General features: G+C 37.5%; 1 protein-coding gene across 1 annotated transcript; it reads left to right on the top strand.

The window, feature by feature from the left end:
- Positions 1 to 1,803: 1,803 nt before the first annotated feature.
- Positions 1,804 to 10,256, top strand: LOC149145046 (DNA replication licensing factor MCM5-like). The gene is given in 20 exon segments (XM_089446905.1): positions 1,804 to 3,199; positions 3,279 to 3,393; positions 3,503 to 3,527; positions 3,530 to 3,642; positions 4,032 to 4,211; positions 4,462 to 4,560; positions 5,318 to 5,451; positions 5,546 to 5,651; positions 5,759 to 5,893; positions 5,986 to 6,063; positions 6,352 to 6,456; positions 6,673 to 6,764; positions 7,886 to 8,018; positions 8,120 to 8,215; positions 8,323 to 8,414; positions 8,576 to 8,666; positions 8,785 to 8,894; positions 9,014 to 9,143; positions 9,305 to 9,406; positions 9,748 to 10,256. Coding segments are annotated over 20 exon segments (2,178 nt in total). The 5' UTR covers positions 1,804 to 3,041; the 3' UTR covers positions 9,832 to 10,256.
- The last annotated feature ends 3,137 nt before the right edge of the window (positions 10,257 to 13,393 follow it).

Genomic DNA, 13,393 nt, shown 5'->3' with positions numbered 1-13,393 from the left:
ATGGCTAAAAGGATTTAGATATGTAGGCCTGGGCTACACTAAGTAGCATTCATGGTTGAATTTGTGTCTATAGAGTTTCAAATTGTATGTTGAAATTATTTCTAATGGCACACAACCTTGGTTAGAAATGATGGTTGAATTTATGCCTACAAAATTTTGAATCAATGATCATTTAATCACAAAGTACCTTAACAAAACATCTACTACTTTTTTTTCAAAAGAAAAAACATATTTTTGATATTTCTAGAATAAAAATAAAAAATACATTCTCTTGCCTGCATAACGACTCACTTGATTTGTTAACAAACATTTTATCTTAACATCCAAAATATGCTTCAGACATATATAAAGAAGAAAAAACAACTTTTCATGGGAAAAGAAAGATTAAATAGATTAAAAGAAAAGATTTATGATAAACCACCATTGCGAAATTATGGGCAAGTACAAATGCCAACATTCACAAGTAAAGCTTCCTTTGAGAGTGGATCTACTAGAACATAATGCTCCCTGTAATAGTGAAGGATCTGAAGATCATCAAACTGTTGTTGTCATTGTCAGATCTTCCTTTTCTATGATTCCAACTGAAGGATTCTAAGATCCACCTTTAATTTTTTAAATATAAATAAGGATAGATCCATTTTAAGTTTGAGTTTCCTAAGTGTAAAGAGGGATCAAATCTCCTAAGATGTAAACCTCTTTTTGAGTGTAAAATTCCAAGAAAAAGGATCTGAAGATCATCAAACTGTTTTTGTCATTGTCAGATCTTCCTTTTCCATGATTCCAACTGAAGGATTCTAAGATCCACCTTTAATTTTTAAAATATAAATAAGGATAAATCCATTTTAAGTTTGGGTTTCCTAAGTGTAAAGAGGGATCAAATCTCTTAAGATGTAAACCTCTTTTTGAGTGTAAAATTCCAAGAAAAAGGATCTGAAGATCATCAAACTGTTTTTGTCATTGTCAGATCTTCCTTTTCCACGATTCCAACTGAAGGATTCTAAGATCCACCTTTAATTTTTAAAATATAAATAAGGATAAATCCATTTTAAATTTGGGTTTCCTAAGTGTAAAGAGGGATCAAATCTCTTAACATGTAAACCTCTTTTTGAGTGTAAAATTCCAAGAAGATCGCCACACACCCCATAGCTCCCACTATCCTTAAATTCGTCTATCCATGAAACTTCCTTTACTCTTTTTTTTTTTTTTTTAAGTGTTTAAATGGTAGAAAGAGTTTGCCATTTTTCAAATTTATTTTAAATTTGTATTTAATTTATTTTTTGGTGAATAAACATATTTACATTTTACATTATATTATGGCATTTTTTTTAACTAATTTACATCCATGAGAGTATTCTCTGCTTATGTGTGAGAGGAAATTAGAGATGAGAGTTGGAAAGTATAAGAGTAACCTAAGATATAGTTTGCAAATGAGAGAAAGAAAAACGAAATTGTAGTAATGTATTTTAACTAGGATAGTAATAGTTCCTAGGATATATATGCATTCAAGATGAGAAAAGATTTTAGTTAACATATAGTAACCTAAGCAAATATCCTAGATAATATGAGAGAATAAATCTCTAATGAGTTTTTCTTTTTGGGTAAATAAATTTATGGTTTTATTTGAACCTAAATTATGAAGTTTATATGAGTATAGTTATCCAAGTGGTTTTGATATCCTTAGTTAGATGTAACTGTGGTGTACATCATTTAAAAAAAAAATCATCTGGTAGTAATAGTTGTGTTTATCACTAGAGTATGCGGGAGGGATGCGAAATGGTTGGATGCAGAAAGATGGTATTTCCAAATGGGCGACACGAAAAACACGATTGGGATCTCTGGATTTAATTGACTGGGTTTTTTGGAAGGGGAAATCATAGCTCGAATTGTTTGCACATAAACTGATAGTTCGGTTAATTGGCTTTCATTTCATTCTACTTTATTGGATTTCATTTCAATATTTTGCGTAATTTATTGATTTTCAGGTAATTTCAAGGTTCGCTTGGTTGGATTTCAGGGATTCCAGGAACAGCTCCGTCTGGCCCGGTCCGGTCATGGGATGACCTCCCCGGCTTCGGGACAGGCGAGACCCACTTGTTTATATTATTTATCGTTCATTTAGGCCTTGCCCCTCCGTCCTCGGCTTATTACAGATCGATCGGCTCGATTTGGCACTCATCTTACTTTATTCCCCCTGATTGGTTCTCCCGATCGTATTGCTTGCTGAGGGAATGACCGACCTAATTGGTCATGACCCGATTGATTGTAAGACGATTGAATAAGAAGCATTCAAAGGAAAAACCTGGTTGATTCAACATTGGGGTGATGAGGAATACCAGCCAATGTGTCTAGTGTTGAGGCCAGAGTCAAGCCTTACCCGAAGGGAATTGACAAAGCGCTTTTGCATTACGTTTGGGTTTTAGGTTTCGGGGAAACACACGTGGAGGAAACACAGTGGCTCAATAATTGCAAGAGGTTGGTGGAAAGGTTGTAGTGTTAAATAATGGTGACGAGGGGTTAGTGGGCCAGCCCGGAAGATCAACAAATTATTTTACAAGGAGAGGCCGGGGTCAGGATTTCATAAGCCTTGGTTCTAAGGAAGGAACGAAGAAATCCCAGGTGCTAATATATAATAATAAGAAACATGAAGCGTAACATCTCCGTGATAGGCATTTGTGAACTATCACTGCTTTTCGGATCTGTGAATTTGGCGGGAATTTGTTTCGCGCCATAATATTGGCGCCACATTTCTTCATTTCCCGCCCTACATACCAGACAGCCGAGGATGCAATTGCCTCCATTATTCGGAATCCCTAATCCCTGCTGTAATTTGTGGTCTCCGAACCTTACAAGCACGTTCGAGGTTCGATTCCCGTCCATCTTTCGTTTCCTTCACGTGTTGCCCACATCATTTCTCACATTTGCACGGTTAAAACAACGGTTCCCCTGCTGTTTTGAGCCGGTCTAAGCAGGTGTCTGTTTGAAACCGAGCTCGGGAACAGAACAGATCTACCCAATCGACGTCCAGACTATTGTAGCGAGACATGTCTGGGTGGGACGAAGGCCCTATCTTTTACAGTGATCAAGCGCAGTTTCCCAGAGGAGACCCTGATCATGGCGCCCTCACGCGCCACTCTGCCCTGCGCAAGTTCAAGGAGTTCATTCGCAGCTTCAATGGAGTAAAAGGGGACTTCCCTTACAGGTACTTATACCCCCATTATAATGCCCTCACTCCCCTTTGTTTTATAGAGGCCATTTATGAATCGATGCATGTTTTTCAGAGAGGGCCTTGTACACAACCCGAAGTTTCTGCCAGTCGCCATAGAAGACATCGATTCATTTGATGCAGAATTATCAGAGAAAGTCCGCAAAGCTCCCGCCGATTTCTTACCTCTGGTAAAGTTCCAAAAAACCCGAAAGAAAATTGATTAGCTATCGTAAATGGTTCTGCTCAAGTTTCAGAGGGTCTCGAGTCTGATATGGTTTTGCTTCGTGATGTTGTCAGTTTGAGTCGGCAGCTGCAGAGGTTTTAGACTGAAAATCGAAGATCGCCGGGAAAAAGGTGAAATGGAGGAGCCAAGCACTGGTGAAGTGCAGGTTTTGCTGTCCTCCAAGGAGAACTCCATATCCATCCGGTCCCTTGGTGTAAGTATTTTTTACTATATGTTTTGGGTTTTGTTTTGTGCTATTTTCTTTATTTTTTGTTGATTTCAAATCACTTTTATTTTTCTAAGCACCATAACTGGGTTGAAGGGGTTGGAAATCACAAGCAGTTTCCATTTTATGGGTGAAATAGCGTTTAATGGGCGCATAACTAATCCGCCATGACAGGGATCCTTTTCCATATAAATAATCTGAAACTTGTATTTGGCCCTATACCACCTATTCAGACTTTGAGGAAATTGAAACTGAACAGTTTGACATGTTACTATCGGCGCGGCTGAACCATGACTGCAATCGGCATTTTCTATTGTTTTCAAAGTTTTTTTTATCAGTTTCGTGTTCTTAAATGATAGTGAAAATATTTTTTGCAGGCGGATTTTATCTCAAAACTAGTTAAGATATCCGGAATAATCATTGGTGCTTCCAGAACAAAGGCCAAGGCAACATACGTTTCATTGCTTTGTAAGAACTGCAAGAATGTTAAGTCTGTTCCATGCCGCCCCGGGCTTGGTGGTGCCATAGTGCCTCGTTCATGTGACCATGCTCCTCAAGTAAGTTATAACTCTGCCACTGTTGTTTTCAAGTACTTTGTGTTTTGTGGATTCTTTTGTCTCTGATCGTTGCTTTTGTGAAGCTTTTTAAATGGAAGTCCATAGAAATTATACTACCATATCCCGATTTCGTTCCACGTTAATATGATCTATACTATCCCTCCACTAGGTCTTATTTCTTCAATGCTGTTATTTTGGTTGATGTGGCTAGAAGAATTTTGTTTAATAGTGCTTCTTTGGTTTGCTATAGCCTGGGGAGGAGCCTTGCCCCATAGATCCATGGGTTATAATGCCCGATAAGAGCAAATACGTGGACCAGCAAACCTTAAAGATGCAGGAGAATCCAGAGGTAAGACATTCTTACAAATGACATTGTTTCTAGAATATATATATATATATAATTTTATTTTATTATTTTGACGATGAATCGTATATTTCATCAATAAACAAAAGAGAATACATCATAAAATCTACAGCAGTCTGCAAATTACCACATGAATTGCATCTGTAGTTTTTAGAGATGCCTATCCTTGTTGGAATCTGGATTGTTACATGTGATTTGAAACCTTGAAAATTACATACATATCCTATTTCACAGAAAAGGCAGGTGGTCAACCGCATCCTGTATGTTTTTATCTGTGTCCGACCATCAAATATTCTGTCTCCAAGGACTATAACTAACGAAGGACGAAGGGAGGTGGTTAACAGAATAGAGTCCCTAGCAGTAACCTATTACAAAAATATGCCGGTTGCTTGGCATTCACACAAAATTCCATGAGTTTTACTCTTATCATGTCATGTAACAACTCTGTAAAACTGCCATGGTGGGGTCTATTGATGGATCGATGCACCGTTTCCAAAAAATGCATCCAGCCCAGTTGAGTTAACTACATTCAAGGTTATTCAATACTTTTAAAAGCCTGAAAGTCCTGGATACGTTGTAGAAACGGAAGTGCTACTTTTAACACTGCATCTTCTGATACATGGTTTATAGCTTATTTTCTATCCGATATTTTGAGAATCTTGAGGTGTTAATAAAATTCGCATAACGTATTTATTGAGAATTACCTCTGACATGTTTTAAAATGTCTTGACTTTAATAAAAGGATGTGCCGCCTGGAGAGTTACCTAGGAATATGCTGCTTGCCGTGGATCGGAACTTGGTGCAGTCTATCGTACCTGGCACTCGAGTGACTGTGTTGGGAATTTATAGTATCTACCAAGCAAACAATTCTTCCGTGTAAGTACTCCTGTGCTTAGCTGCAATTATGTTAAAATTGGTTTTCGATTGGGTAGTCCTAGACCATTCATTCCCTTCTAATTGATCTCTGCAGTCATAGGGGGGCTGTTGCGATCAGGCAGCCCTATATTAGAGTTGTGGGCATTGAGCAGGCCACCGAAGCTACTTCTGGTGTTCCTTCTTCCTTCAGTGTAGACGAGGTGTGGGTTCTTTCCATTTGGGGAATAGGTGATGGTTATCAGTAGTATTTTTAAACTAGCACATGGGCCTCATCTGACTATCGATACTTTTTCCCCTTCTTTCTTAGGAAATAGAGATCAAAGAATTTGCTCAAAGGCCCGATTCATATACCAGGCTCTGTGCCATGGTTGCTCCATCTATATTTGGCCACACTGATGTTAAGAAGGCAGTTGCTTGCCTCCTCTTTGGCGGATCGAGGAAGGTATGAATTTCACATTTACAATTACTGTCAGATGTATTCCAAGCATTTATATCTGTCATGTGCTAGGTGTAACTGTGTTTTGGCCTATGTAGAGACTGCCTGATGGAGTTCGATTAAGAGGAGATATCAATGTGCTGTTACTTGGTGATCCATCCACCGCGAAATCACAGGTTTGCTTTATGTTGTTAGATGTTATCTGTAATCACCACTAAGATTTATCAATCATTCATTAGCATATCCTTAAAAAACCAAGCTGCGTAATGCTTGTTTCTGCGTGCAGCATGATCAATTCAGTGTGTAGCACATCGTTTACGTAGGCTTTGGATAGTTACATGTTTTTTTGATAGATTTAATAAAAATGGTTCTGAATTCATAAAAGATTTTAAGTGCAGGCTGATTAGTTTCTCCTCACAGAACTTGACGGTAATTGTTAATGCCGATTTCTTGTTTATTGGCAGTTCCTTAAATTTGTTGAGAAGACAGCCCCGGTTGCTGTTTACACTTCTGGAAAAGGTTCATCTGCTGCTGGTCTAACAGCTTCCGTAATTCGTGATTCCAGCACTGTACGTAAACAATTATGGGTTCTAGATCATCTTACTAATTATTTAAGACTAGCATTTTCTCATGATAATTATCTAGTTTGAAGGAACTTCTATTTTGTTCTCACAATGGCTACTGTTCCTCACGGTTATAATTGGGCATGTATTCATTGAGCATCAGATTTTTCAAAAACTATTTGGCAGACAAACTGATTATAATCTGTTCAAATTTTATTGCAGCGTGAGTTTTATCTTGAGGGAGGTGCAATGGTGTTGGCAGATGGAGGGGTTGTTTGTATTGACGAGTTTGACAAAATGAGGGCTGAAGACAGGTAATGCTTCTTGACATTTTAAGTCTTTTTGTCATATATTTGGTCTTTAGATTTAATACGTCTTTCTAGTTTGGCATTGATAATTGCCTGCTTGTCAATTTGATTTAGATGTTTGCGTTTTGCTCTAGTTAGAGTGGATTGCATGCATTTAGGTTATTAGCCTCCGTCCTCTAATCAATATCAGCAAATGACTAACTAAAGTCATTAGTTAGTTGTAATCCGACAAAAAATGACTGGCTTAAGCCATTTTGGTGTCATGACAAAAATGTAAAGCTGGTAGTCCTGTCTGAGATATGAATGGGTAAATAACCCGTCGTCAATTGGAAATGTTCCAAGCATCTTACTTTTCAACCTGGAAGTTATTCCTTTCGGAATGGCTTCAGTTTGCAGCCTGTTCGCCCTCTTCTCGAGGGTTGTACCGTATATATCAAATTGAAGAATTCTTGCAATCCAGTTCTCTTGTTTCGGATTCCCAGTTGATTGGATGTGATCCGTACAGGGACAGGGTTGCTGAATTGCAAATGATTGTCATGATGATTTGATCTACATCGTTACTGTTTGCAATTTTAACAGAACCTACTACATGGTATGAGGCAGGGGGCTTGGTGTCATAGTCTATCAAGATACTGATAGGGGCAATACTCATTCATAAAATTTCCCATGAATACGATATATTCTTGTAGAACGGAAGTATAAGCCAGGACTGAGATTGCGAACTATATTTGCCCTAGCATTTGATAGCCGCCGAAGTGTAGTTACTATGTGCTTCAAATTGATGGTGTTCATCACATTGTCTAACCCTAATAGTATTTCCAGTGGTCCAAGTAATGTACTTGGAATTCGTCCAGTATGGGCAGGTGTAGTTTCTTCTCTATTGTCTTCCAAGACATGGTTTCTGCTGCACATTCTTTTGCAGCCATTTTTCTATTGCCTTTCAAGGCATGGTTTCTGCTGCATATATTTTTGCAGCCATTTTTTTGTGTTGCCGTTGAGGTAGCCAGGCAGGTTATTTGAGTAGTTGTTTTGTATTTTCCTGTGGTAAATACATGTCTATGCTAACTTGACTATGAAGACTTTTTCGTTGTTCCTGTTAGTGAAATTAATCACTGTATGGTTAACAGAGTTGCTATTCACGAGGCAATGGAGCAACAGACAATATCCATTGCAAAAGCAGGCATCACGACTGTCCTCAACTCTCGCACATCTGTGCTTGCAGCAGCCAATCCTCCATCTGGTCGTTATGATGATCTCAAGGTGGGACAACAGTTGTGTATGGACTTTATAACATGTTTTATGTAATGCAACATCCAATCTACTTCGAAATTGATACGAGTTCATTAATGATGCATCTCCAGACAGCACAAGACAACATTGATTTGCAGACGACGATTCTTTCTCGATTTGATCTGATTTTCATTGTAAAGGATGTTCGTCTCTATGATCAAGATAAGGTATGACCTGATGATCTATGACGAGGGTCGTTTTTTGAAGGATGAATTTGATATCTTGCTAAACTTGTTAAAATTGCCAGAGGACTAATACAATGATCTGTATCTAGCTTATTGCTAGTCATATTATCAAAGTCCATGCAAATGCAGGAGCCGCTTCTAAAGATTCAGATGCTACGGATAGAGAAAATTGGCTTAAAAGGTAAGCACAGTATGGTTGTGAACAACTTTCAGTTTTATGATCTGATCTTATTCTTTCAAGTACAAGCTTATGGAAGGTACATATATAGAAACTTAGAAGTATACAAGGAAACCATGTTTTATAGAGCTCTTATTTGTTATGAGCATGTGCCATAATAACAGGTACATTGAATACTGCCGAGGACATATCAAGCCTCGATTATCAGATGCTGCTGCTAAAATGTTACAAAATAACTATGTTAGGATTAGACAGGTACTCTCATTTGTGTGTGGGTCGTTTTTCTCGATGGGAAATATGAGTTTTCCAAAAAAATATACTTTCAATCGGTTTTTGATTGTGGAATCATCGGTATTATGTCTGGAATTTTCAGCAAATGCGCCAACAGGCTCATGAAAGTGGAGATTCTCCTGCCATACCTATAACAGTGAGGCAGTTAGAAGCTATTATTCGATTAAGCGAGTCCATTGCAAAGATGCAATTGTGAGTAGTCCCAGCATTATTTTGTAATTTTTCAATGTATGCATTATTGTTAATCAAAGTCAATCGATTTCCTTCGTCAGATTGCATCTGAAAAATTGAAAATATTGTTTTTAATGCAGGTCAACTGTAGCAACAGAGGAACATGTCACAGAAGCTTTGAGGCTTTTCAATGTTTCTACTATGGATGCTGCACGCTCTGGCATTGCTGAACAAATAAGTTTGACACCAGAAATGAGAAGTGAAATTCAGGTACGTGTCTCATCTAATCTAGCAAGTAAGAACAGCTATATTTGTGGATTCTTTCTTCAAACCAAAAGCCTGCTATGCTTGCGAACTATGTCATGGACTTTGATTTGCAACAATAAAGAAAATTGATGGTTGCTCATGCTAGTGCCACATGCTTGTAACAGCAAGTTGAGACACAGATAAAGAGACGGATGGGAATCGGCATCAACGTATCTGAGAGGCGTCTGATTGATGATATGGTCAGAATGGGGTTGAATGAATCAACTGTAAGAATTACAAGACTCATTATATTGCTGAGTTTCGGCAGTCACTATTTTCTTATTATAATTTTCCAATGTCAGTACATGTTACTTTTATAATTAGTTTTGTTAGCTAGTTCAATATTGGAGTTATATTGCTTACCCGTAGATCATTTTATGGGTAGTTTGCGCAACAGGCAATGTATATCACGGGGAGAAATGGCTTTCGTCACCTCCTATAGAACCTTGCTAATGATGTTGTTTACAGCCTCTCTTAAGTAATGATATCATAGGTTGTTTACAGCTTCTCTGAAGTAATGATATCATAGCCATGGTTTTCACCAAGTGGGCTGATTTGTTCATTTCAGGTTCGAAGAGCTCTCCTTATCATGCATCAAAGGGATGAAGTGGAATACAAGAGAGAAAGGCGTGTCATAGTTCGCAAAGTGTAAAGTTAAAGATGAGTGATCTGATACTGTTAGGACCCTAACAGAGGGCCGCGGCTAGGCAGTGCCAGTTTTGTGTAAAGTTTATTTTCTTCAACAGGCATCCTTCCAAAAGGCTTTTCTATAATGGTCTCAACACAAGAGACTTCTAGGAAAAAATAGAGCTCATGCAATCTACATGTTCTGCCAAGCTATTGAAAGTACTTGAAAGTCTATTTTATAAATCGCATGTCCAAGTCTTATATTTCTTAAAACATAGTTATAGTCTTCACAATCTGGGAGATTTCCATTGCTGTTGTCCTTTTCTAGTTGAGGATGCATTGATTATTTTCGAGGCATCCTATGTTAACTAAACATCCTGTTTTGCATTGGAGGTCAGCCTCGAGAAAGATGGGGATTAGGTTCAATGAGAAAGGTGCTTTCATCTCAAAGCATGGCCTGTGTACATAAGTATGGTTAGACTCACCTTCTGTTTTTGAAGAGTATGCGCTGTTAATAGGATCGGATTACTGTTTCTGAACGAGTTGTTTTTAATTCTCTCTGATAAAATATTATGTGCAAAACATAATAGGAAAAGAGGATGGCAGATGGGGTTATTAATAAGCCCCTTATCCTAGGTCTTTATTTTGATGCAGGTTAAACCTGCATAACCCAGAATCTTTCCATACTCATGCATCTATACAAAATGCATCTCGAATAATCGCCCAAATAATTCTCCCTCGTCCGAGCAATTCCACAACTATCATCTTACACACGGAAGCTCTTCAACATATGTTCACAAAAGCCCTACTCTCATAAGCGGAAGCTAAAAACATCTGTTCCAACTTTTATATTTATGGAACCATACTTAAATACACAAGGTTCTTTATTAAAACCCCATGTAAATCCGCTCCGGATCTAATGAAAATATATAAGGGCGCATTTATAAAATCGGTGGGTCCGCAGTGTTATCACTCCACTACACTACTGACTCCCGACCTTCCGATTGCGATTGCTTCGATCGCCGATTCCACCATTCCGATTTAATACATCCCTGTACTCTGATGCGATTTCAATCGACAATCGCATGCATTCTTCACCCATCTACGATTCGATACAAGCTCCACTGCTCCGATCCGATCAACTTGCTATAGCTCCGATGCGAACAATCGGCGATCGGAGATCGCAGTTTCAATGTGCTTCCACCTTTGGACTCTTCACGTTTCTGATGCGATTCCGTTCGGAAATCGGAAATCGCTATATTTCAATATCGCCTTCTGTAGCTTTTGACTACCCGATCCTCCACTATAATCACTTCGCAAATCGGAAGTCAGCAAAGGTGCTTTCAGTTTCCGTGTTCATCGCAATTCCGATGCGATGTAAGCCTTCCATGCTCCGATCCGATTCAATCGAAGATTGCCAATCGCTGTGGTTGAAAGTCGCATTCCCATCAATGATGCGATATTATCCGGACCCGATCTCAATTTAAATCAGTTCAATAAACTTTTCGCATCCGTTCCATTGACATATGCAATGACCACCTCCGATCTAATGCCAATTCCTATGCTCCGATCCGATTCAATCAGAAATCGGAGATCGGCACATTCCAATGTCATACCATGCGACTTGTAAACTTCTTTCCGATCCGATGCGATGGTCTTATCGGGCCCGATATGCCATAAACTCAGTTAATACAACTTCGCGTCCGGTTCATTGCTGTATTGGATGATTCCTATCCGATGCGAAGAATTACACGGACCCGATAAGTCCCACAATCAACAAATACACATTTTAAATCCGCTCAAAAGGGTTTCGATATACATTTTACATCGTAGGAAATATTACAGTTTCAAACAAAACGCACGATATTTCATTAAAAACCCAGTGTTCAAGCTTCACGCTTGTTATACAGATATGCACACAATATTGAATTCATTCATAACAAAGTAAAAGAACAGAGCCTCGCTCTGCGGTCAAATTATACAGATAATGGTCTCTGTTATTGCAAAACACAATCGTCACACCTACATCCGAGCTTTCGCTTCACCCAAGCCACACACTAAATCTAACAAAATCTCTCTCAGTCACTCTAAGCTCTATCAAAGAAATCCCCTCTCGCTCATTACAATTTTCCTCTATTTATTATCTACTCGAATAATTCTCCTAAATTATCTAACAGAGTTTCCTATTTTTCCAAGAAAGAACAGAATTCTTCTATTCTGTTGCTTTTCAAGCACACCTAGACTAACAGCGCTATCTCAAAATCCAAAATAAGCTAATCTCCTATTTATCACAATAACAAATTATTTGAGGAATCCAACCTCCTCAGTAAATCGATTTTGACTGACAGACAGTGAATTTCATTCTGTTTTAGCCACAACATATGACCATTTCATTACATTCATTACATTGCTGGCTAGGTCGAGATGCTCTGCATCATATTTACTTTATACAGCAAAGTAAATCAATCTGTAATAACGTGGCTAAAACTACAGCCTTGAAGGGCAAACAAGCACAATAATTACCACAAAAATGGACTTAACGCAATATTGAAACCAGAAAACACAGACCACCATAGCTATAGAGAGTGGCCGCTCATCGTTATTGTATTTTATGAGCGTTGCTATTGCAAATTTTGGTTCATAGTTTTCATTTGTACAGTGCCGTCCCCGTAAGTAAAAAAAGATTTTATTCGAGGGTTTTTACGAGCTGAAAGTGTAGGGCAAATGCAGCAGGCTTGTGTTCCTTCCTAACTCCTATAACTCAAAAAGACCTTAATGCCTCGATTATCGAACAAATTAGTTAAAAATAAATAATATTCTGAAAAGAAATGTTAAATGTCTTTTTAAGCCACTGGACCAGCCAATTAGCTCTTTCATATATTGATTTTCTAATTTTAAAATAATTAGGTTTTTGAGATTAATTTAATTTAATTAGGTTATTGAGATTGTATTTATGAAATTATAGATTTATTTTTGTTTATAGTATTGTATTTGTTTTGGTATTTAGTTTAAGGAAGGTGATTTATTGGATTATAGTATTTGGTTGAAGGATGGTGATTTTTCAAATCATAGTATTTGCTCATATATATGGTGATTTATTAGAGTAGGTTTTGGTTCAACTTGTAGAGGAAATGATCTGGCAAACAATTTTAGGTAAGAATGTGATATTTTATTGCTTAAAATACATTTTTGAATGTATAAATAGATTCAGCGTTTTGAAAAATTCATGGAGCACTTGGATTCTACATATTAAACAACTTAAATTTAAATTTAAAAAAATCTCTAGGATTTTGATTAAAAATTACCAAAAAAATGTAGTGAAAAAGACCATTTTATCTATAAGTTAGATTATATCATACTATTTTGTTTATAAATGATGATTTACGAGACCATGCTATTTTGTTTATAAATGATGATTTACAACCATAATATTAGTTTACATAAGTGATTTACGAGGCCATAATTTTGGTTTACTTATGGTGATTTACCAAACCATAAAATTTACCAAAAATATTTATTTATAATAATCTAAATGATGAAAGCCATTTAAAGATTGCTTTTATAATGATTTACCAAACCATACTATT

Source organism: Pinus tabuliformis, chromosome X (genome assembly GCF_031772625.1).
Source record: "Pinus tabuliformis cultivar Carrire ecotype Pingquan chromosome X, CPIR1, whole genome shotgun sequence".
NCBI lineage: Eukaryota > Viridiplantae > Streptophyta > Pinopsida > Pinales > Pinaceae > Pinus > Pinus tabuliformis.
Note: the sequence above shows the minus strand (reverse complement) of the source record. Positions and strands in the feature narration are given on the sequence as shown.